Consider the following 8,902-nt stretch of genomic DNA (forward strand, 5'->3'; position numbering starts at 1 on the left):
ATTAAAAAAGTACTCTCCCATTTCACATAGCTTTCCAGCGTATGATGATGATTCAACAAACAATTTTTTTTTTATGCGTGGTTTCCTTCTTTTCGTTAAACATTGCATATTATATTTGTTCGGTTATAACGAAATTTCGTTAAAACGAAAAAAAAAACAACAACAACTGCCGGTCCTGAGCATTTCGTCATAACGGGAGTGCACTGCACATGAACACACACGAGATAAATCCCTTGTAATGAGAGAAAGAGGAAAGGTGAGTAATGAATGACAGGAATAGACAACCTTCACGGTACATGGACAGAGAAAAGCGAGAGGGTAGAGGAAGATGATGGGTCAAAACCAGGGCACGTGAGGCATGAGATATAAGCTCCTCAAAATAAAGAAGTTTTAACTGTCATATCACAAGCGGTGCACCCATGAAATTTAAGCTGAATTATGTATTTATTTTGGAGCCGCGCCATGAGCGCCTGACTTGGCGGATACCGGCGCTATACAAGACTTCATCATTATTATTATTTACTTGGAGTTGTGGTAAACGATAGACGATTGTGGTAAAAAAAAAATATTGCAAAAAGTGAAGTGTAACATTTCTTCAAAATGTCTTTAGTTCAATGGTAAAGGCATTCAAACTTAAAACTTCTTTTACACTACTATCAAGAGAAATCCGAAATTTCGGAACAGTAAAAGAAAATACAGATTTAGCGAAAATAGTTTTGGTTAAAGATATTGACACGTACTGGATTACCGGGTAGGATATGCAGGGACAGTTTCGTTTTTGATGAACATAGAGTCAAAATACAGAAGGGAGAAATTAAAGGGGTAGTACAGTATTGGTGGAGATGAGAATTGGGCTTTTAACTTTTTGCGAGATACCAAGGAAACACTTATGATATAGTACAGAGCATACCATTTTAAGAGGAATTCAAAGTTTATTTGATGAAAATCGGGTTTGGAATGACTGAATCATCCAAACAACGTAAAACAAAGCGATCGCAATAAAGTGTGGGTCCCACACTTTATTAGAATCACTCTTTTTTGGATATCTCAGCCATCTCAAAACCAATTTTCATCAAATAAAAGTTGAATTCCTCATAGAACTACAAGCTCTTTCATATTTCATAAGAGGTTACTCATTATCTCACCAAAAATGTTAGAAACCTGAAGTTAGGTCTCAACCAAAACTGTACGATCCCTTTAAGCTTGTACATAAATCGTCCTAAATGCAAACGATACAAATCGTAAATCCTTAAGATGTTGTTTTCATAAGATGAAGTATCAGTATGGCATCTCCGTAATTCCTGGCAAATGATACAAAGAACTTCGTTTCCTGTAGTAATAATATTCTTTTTATTAAAAGTAAGAGTTGGGGGGGGGGGGGGTCATGACCCGGAAGGTAGTTATCCAGGGGGTAATTGACGATTATTGTATTACAATAACGCAAGTTCCCCTGGGAAACTGTGCGTGATACACGGAGTGAACATACAATGATACAAAGCTTCTGTAAGAACTCGATCAGAAAGTCGACTTGTTTGTACGGAAGCTTTAAAGTGCCATTCGACTTGGAGACTTGGCGAGATAATTTATCTTGTCAAGTCAACAAAATAGCTCTATCATGTCGACTTATCAACTTTATAAGTTGACATGGAGACAAAAATTATATCAAGTCGATTTCTAAAAATGTAAATGTCGTCATGGCAACATAACATATCTTGCCAAGTCACATCTAAAAAGTTACATGTCGTCGTGGTGAGATAAGGTATCTTGCCAAGTCGACATCTAAAAAGTTACATGTCGTCATGGTGACATATTGTATCTTGCCAAGTCGACATCTAAAAGGTTACATGTCGTCATGGTGAGATAAGGTATCTTGCCAAGTCAACATCGAAAAAAAGTTACATGTCGTCATGGTGACATAATGTATCTTGCCAAGTCGACATCTAAAAAGTTACATGTCATCATGGTGCATAAGGTATCTTGCCAAGTCGACATCTGAAAAAGTTACATGTCGTCATGCCTACATAACGTATCTTGCCAAGTCGACATCTGAAAAGTCATCATGGTGACATAAGTTATCTATCCAAGTTGAATAAATTTGCATGAATTTGCATAATTAATGAATTTCACTATTTCGTGTAGTAGTTTGGAAGCCCTCACCAAGCCCTATCAGATAAAACAATCAAAATCAAAATCGGCCATGAAATGACGGAGAAGTAGCATTTTCTAACATTTGAGCACACACGGACAGACGCACGGACGCATGGACGAACACACACACACACGCATTCACTTGTTATATTTGATGGTTTTGATTTCATTTTTTGGTAAAATATACAGGGGAGTAAAGTCCGATTTGTCACCTCCTCGTGGTACTCTCTGGTTGACGCTAACGACAAACGGTGAAGCTACTGGTGATATAACAGTGATAGACTTAGCGAGTCAGCAGTTTTGCTAGTAGTGGATAGCTCAAGATGGTATGCAGACAGCCTCAAAACGGACGGACCACACGGAATACGACCACGGAACGAACATTGACAAAGATTTACGAATACGCGAACATCGGTACTATAAATGCTGGAACCATACGGGGGAAGACGGAAGAAATAGTTGACCTCATGCAGGAACGACAACTGAAGGTGCTAGGCATAGCCGAGACAAGACTGCAGGGACAGGGAAGAAAGACAGTCCATGACAACTATGAGCTTATCTACTCAGGCAGTGAAAGAGACACAAGGCACGGAGTTGGGCTCTTCTTCCACCCAGACTTCGCTGTGCACATAGAGAAGGTTCATTATATCAGTAACCGCATTATTGCATCAATCCTCAACATTAACAATCATAGGGTCTCATTCATCCAAGCATATGCTCCACAGCAAGGGCGACCACAGGAAGAAAAAGATGAGTTCTATGAACAACTGCAAGACACGCTTGACAATATACCCATTGACAGTGAAATTATTGTCATGGGCGACTTGAATGGACACGTTGGCTCCAGGCCAGTAGAAGGCGTCATTGGAAACTTTGGCGTAGGCACGAGAAATGAGGATGGGGAGATGCTAATAGACTTCTGTGTAAGAAACAACCTCTCAGTAATGAACACTTATTTTAAGCACCAGGAGAGCCACCAGTATACATGGTACAGGTACAATTCTCGGATTGGGCAGTACGACCTGAAGACACAAATAGATTTCATTTTGTCCACCAGAAAATCTGTCATCAAGGATGTTAAAACCATTCCAGCGGTATCCCTTGACTCAGACCATAGGCTCGTTAAAGGCAAAATGAAGATACACCTTCCAGAGAAGGAGAAGTCAAAAGTGCGAAAGAGGGTAAAGACTGAAAATATTAAGACATCGCTACCGAAAATTCAACTCAAGTTAAGGGAGGTAAGAGATACAGTCAGAGGAGAGGACATTGAAGAACACTGGGAGAAACTCAAGCACTGCTTGCACGAGATCCAAGAGAAGATAGTAGGAGTAGCAACATTGGGCAATCGCAAGAAGAAGGAAACGGGCTGGTGGACGGAGGATGTGAAGGCAGAAGTCGACAAGAAAAAGAAGCTCTTCAAAACTTGGCTAAAAAACAGAACAGCGGAGAACAGCGAAGCTTATGTAAAACAGAGAAATTATGTCAATCAAGTAAAAAAGTGGGCTCGGAAGGGAATGTGGACAAGGATAGGAAAAGACCTACACGAAGATGTCAAGGGAACCAAAAAGCTATTGTACGGCATGCCAAAGGCTTACAAGACCAGGAGTGATGGCAGGACCAAGAATACCACGTTGAAAGATAAATCAGGTACAGTTATAACTGGACAAAATAATGTGGCGAATAGATGGGCTGAATATTTTCAGGAACTACTAAATGTCAATGATGAGAACCAGCAAAGAAGGAACTGTAGGGAATCCATCCCACCTGCACCTGCTGTTTCAGACCAAGAAGACCTAATATGCATGGAGGAAATAGAAGCTGTCCTGAAGCTCACAAAAAAAAAACAAGGCTCCAGGGCCAGACATGATCCCGATTGAAACAATCAAGGCGGGCGGTCAGCCACTTAAGGAAATGCTACTGGAACTCTTCAACCGCACATGGGTCAGTGGCACCGTGCCAGAGGAATGGAACCAATCTTTAATCTGTCCAATATTCAAAAATAAGGGGGATCCTTTGGACTGCAAAAATTACAGGGGGATATCGCTGATGAGCCATGTTGGAAAGCTGTATGAAAGGATACTTGAGAAAAGACTGAGGAAGGAGGTGAAAGAGTTCCTATCGGAAAGCCAGTGTGGTTTTCGACCAGGAAGAGGGACCATTGACCAGTCGCTGCCCTACGACTCTACTTGGAGAAAAGCTGGGAGTATGCAATTGATCAGCACATCTGCTTCCTGGACCTGGAGAAGGCTTTTGATAGAGTGCCAAGAGAAAAGATGTGGAAGGTGATTGAGGAGACTGGAATAAGCAGCAGACTACTCATGGCCATCAAGAGCACCTACAATGATCAGAAGAGTGCCATCATCGGAGATTCAAACTATTTTAACATCAACACAGGGGTTCGCCAAGGCAGCGTGCTCTCACCGCTGCTTTTTATCACATATCTCAACCACGTACTCGTGAACATCAAGCAAGAGGATTATCATGCGGAATGCCTGGGCTATGCAGAATGTATAGCACAAACTGCAGACAGCAGGGACAAACTACAAGACATCATGAGCCAATGGGATAGGGAGCTAACCAAAGCTGGTCTCAAGATGAGCTACACCAAAACTGAGTGCATGCATGTGGGAAGGGACTTGGAAGAGGGGAATGTGGCCATCAATGGACACGTTCTTAAAAAGACGGACAACTTCACATGTTTGGGCAGCAAGATAACATCAAACAATCTCATGGAGGAAGAAGTTAACAACAGGATAACCAAATTCACCAGAAATCTAATTGCACTCTATCCCCTCATGAAAGAGAAAGAAATACCCAAAGATGTCAAAGTGTGTATATATACAACAATTCTGAGACCAGTGCTTCTGTATGGCAGTGAAACTTGGACACTTACTTCAAAACTGAAGAGTAGAATCCAGGCTACCGAGATGAGGGTTCTCCGTCTCATCTATGGGGTTACCAGAAGAGATCGGGTTCGCAATGAAACCATCAGACAAGCCCTCAAGGTAGAGTCAGTTCTGACCATCATAGAAAGGAACCTACTACGATGGTATGGACATGTGGAAAGGATGCCAGACTCTAGAGATGTCAAGAGGATCCACAAATGGAAACCAAACAAGAGGCGGCCAATTGGGAGACCAATGAAGAGATGGGAAGACCAAATCAAGGAGATTGCCCGAAGGGAGGAGATGGATTTTAACACAGTTAAAACCATGGCTCAAGACAGACAAACTTGGCGAGGACTCATACGGAGGCTGTCAACTGACAGGCCAACTGGCCTACAGGCATCCGGGTGAGAAGTGAGAAGAAGGTGAAATATACACCATGGTATTAATTTTGATCATCTTCCTCCTCATCTTCTCTCACCCTTTTTATAGGTCCTGATCAAGCAAGAATCACAAGGATTGTGTGGGATATGCTGTGATAAAAAGAAAGACAGCTTTTTCATTCCATGTGGGCACACACTCTGCCTTCCATGCAGCACATTGTTTGAAGAGAATGAAGGAAGAGATTGTCCATTTTGCAAGCAGAAAATACAGTCTGTTCGCAGTTTGTATTAGTAGCTACCTTAGACCCTTAGTTTGTGTCTGAAAGGGGTGCATTAATGCATAATGATCTCCCAATTCATGCCTATGTGGCAGTCCTCGATAAAAAGGGGAATTCCACCCAAGTCAGTCCAGTGTTTCTACAGTGTGTTCCTAAAAAACGGAAACCAAACCTCAAAGGTAAATTATATCACAAATGCATAGTTGTTTTTTTTTGTAATTTGTGTGCTGGATTAAAAAGTAGCTCATTAAGTTACATTTGACACCTTGCTTGCGTCAACATCGCCATGGGTTTTGTTACAGATCGAGTACGGTTTCTTTGAAGGAAAATGATACAACATCTACTTTTTCCAAGTTTCAAAGAACCCTAACTCTCTAACTCATGTCAACGTTGACGCAAGCAAGGTGTCAAATTAAAGCTGGAGAGCTACTTTTTATTCCATTATACAAATTACAAGAAAAAACTACGTATTGTTCAGTTGACTTTTGAACTTGCCTTTCCTTTTTAGGAACACACTGTATGGAAGACGATGAATTAAAAAAAAATAATTGATCCAATCATGAGTGAATAAGGAAACTACAATCATTAACATTATCTAGTACCTCATTGTCAGTTATGTAAAATGGCAATGCTGATGAAATCACAGAATTTTTAGGAGTAGTTCTCCATTCACATTTTACACAAAATTTCTCATCTTCCAGAGTATGTATTTTCACATCTTAAACTCTGAGTATATTTAGAACAGTTGTCACTCTTTGTCAAACAACTCCTTAGAGTATAGGGTAGAAAAAATTGTAGCTTTCAAGAAAATTTAGAAAATGGGAAATTCTTATGTACAGAGAATGCAATGGAGACTTGATGACCCATGCACCATGACGACATGTAATTTTTTGTATGTCAACTTAGCAAGATACCTTATGTCACCATGACGACATGTAACTTTTTAGATGTCGACTTGGCAAGATACCTTATGTCATCATGACGACATGTAACTTTTTAGATATCAGCTTGGATAGATAACTTTATGTCGACATGATGACATGTAAGTTTTCAGATGTCGACTTGGCAAGATTCCTTATGCACCATGATGACATGTAACTTTTTAGATGTCGACTTGGCAAGATACATTATGTCACTATGACGACATGTAACTTTTTTTCGATGTTGACTTGGCAAGATAAATTATCTCACCATGACGACATGTCGCTTTTTTTAGATGTCGACTTGACATGGTAATTTTTGTCTCCATGTCAACTTATAAAGTTGATAAGTCGATATGATAGAGCTATTATGTTGACTTGACAAGATAAATTATCTCGCCAAGTCTCCAAGTCGAATGGCACTTTAAAGCTTCCGTATGTTTGTCTGGAACGTTGACATTTTTGGGACAAGAAGACAAAGATGTCGATTTCTTGGAACTTGGCAATTGGACTTGGTTGGAACAAGAAGTCAAGATGATGAATTGTGGAAACTCGTTAAGTCAACTTGTTTGGGACAAGATGATGAGTTGTTGGGTTGGACCCATCGAACAACGTGGAACGGCAACAGAAAGCACCATGTTGCGTCGCCATCTTGCTCGGTCAGTTCTCGGGATAGGGCCCTCACTCGGCGTAACGTTTATAGCCGGCGCAAAAACAGAATCGATAAAAAGGGTCCAGAGCTAGACTAGGTCAATGTTTGCATAGGGGCTGTGTGTATTCTGCAAGGCGGCTATGCGGAGGACTCAAATAAGCTCTTTAAACATATTTATGGTGGGTTTTTTTTTTTTTAGTTTCTAGATTGCTTTATTAAATCAAGAATTACATGTACGGTAAACAACTTAAGTCTTTCATCAATGCACACTTGACTTTAGGCATTATACTCGCCAGGAGTTAAGCCTAGTTATTCAGTTTCTTACTAAAAGCAGGCCAGATCCTGCGTCTGTCTTATTACTTCATATCAGTGCTTACTCTTTCAAAGTCAGTCCTCCTGAAATGAGCAACAAAAACTCCTGGATTTCTTTTCAAACAGGTTACGCGGGCGCGATTGTGAGCTTGGGAGTGGAAGGGGGTCAATGCATAATGATGAATGATAATTATGCGAGCGAGCTAGCTGAAAGGTTTGGCGAAAATTTGCCATCAACATAGACTTTCGACCTATAAAATAATAAAATGATTAATCTAAATTTGGCATTTATAATTGAAATGAATAAAAACATAATTTTCAAAATCGAGGGGGGGGGGGGGAATCCCCCAGAAAAAAAAATGAGGGGGGCATCCCGCCCTTTCCCGCGCCTTCTCCTGGGTTGGTCGCCTATGGTATTACAATCACGTCGCACAGAAGAGTGAGAAATAAAGAAAATAAAGCAAGCATGTACTGTACATGAACAGAAAGAGTCGTGCGGTCTCCCTTCAAGTAAGGGCTAATTTGTCATTTGGTCATCAGATTAAAGAAAACTTTAGAGTACTGGACAATTCCCTACAAATCCAGAAAATCTCCAAATTCCTCGAAATTTACTGGAAATTCCTGAAAATCAGAAAAAGTGAAAGTCCTTCTTCACTGTAAACACTGGACCCTCCAATCGCAATCCCGATTTCCTTCTATCCCTTTTCCTCTTTCAGAGTCAGAGCAAAGTTGTTTCTATTTACCATAACACAACATCTTTTTTGTTTGTTTTGTTTTTCTCTCCTTTTCTTTTCCTCCACTTTCTCTTTCCCTCTATCTAAAAACAAAAACAAAAACCCTCTTCTCTCCAGAAAGAGTTAAATTTGTACTTTAGCATAATAAAAGTCTCTCTTCTCTATGTTGTTTCCCCCCACTCTCTCTCAAAAGAAGTACAATTACGAATTCTATGTGGCAAAGTTGAATTTGTACAACACAAGCTCTGTCTATTCTTTCTTTCCCATCACTATCCCTCTCTCTCACATTCTTTCCCCCTCTCTCTTCCCCTTGTTCTTTCTTTGTGTGTGTGTGTGTCTCTCTCTCTTTCTCTTTCAGAAACATTCGTTCTCTCAGGGCAATTTTTCCTTTCATTTTTACTTCAGCATAACACACAATCTTTACTATCTCTCTTACGCCTAAAATTCAATTTTCCATAAAGAAAAATTATAATGTCTTCTTCAACTAAATTGAGGGTTGAGAAGAAAGAGGCTATGACTGTTCTACGCCTTTCAAGTACTGACATTCTGGCGCTAAACCCTTGAATCGATCTGACGGAATGGAGTTTCAA

The 8,902-nt window shown here is 40.2% G+C and overlaps 1 protein-coding gene across 1 annotated transcript; it reads left to right on the top strand.

The window, feature by feature from the left end:
* The first annotated feature begins 2,471 nt into the window (after window positions 1-2,471).
* On the top strand, window positions 2,472-5,444 carry LOC139726035 (uncharacterized). Its single transcript, XM_071637116.1, has 2 exons — window positions 2,472-3,795; window positions 4,315-5,444. The coding sequence occupies exons 1-2, from the start codon at window positions 2,472-2,474 to the stop codon at window positions 5,442-5,444; spliced, it is 2,454 nt and encodes an 817-aa protein (XP_071493217.1).
* The last annotated feature ends 3,458 nt before the right edge of the window (window positions 5,445-8,902 follow it).

The sequence above is a fragment of the Diadema antillarum genome, unplaced genomic scaffold, assembly GCF_040938485.1.
Source record: "Diadema antillarum isolate AM-2024a unplaced genomic scaffold, OU_Dant_1.0 seq00000076_RagTag, whole genome shotgun sequence".
NCBI lineage: Eukaryota > Metazoa > Echinodermata > Echinoidea > Diadematoida > Diadematidae > Diadema > Diadema antillarum.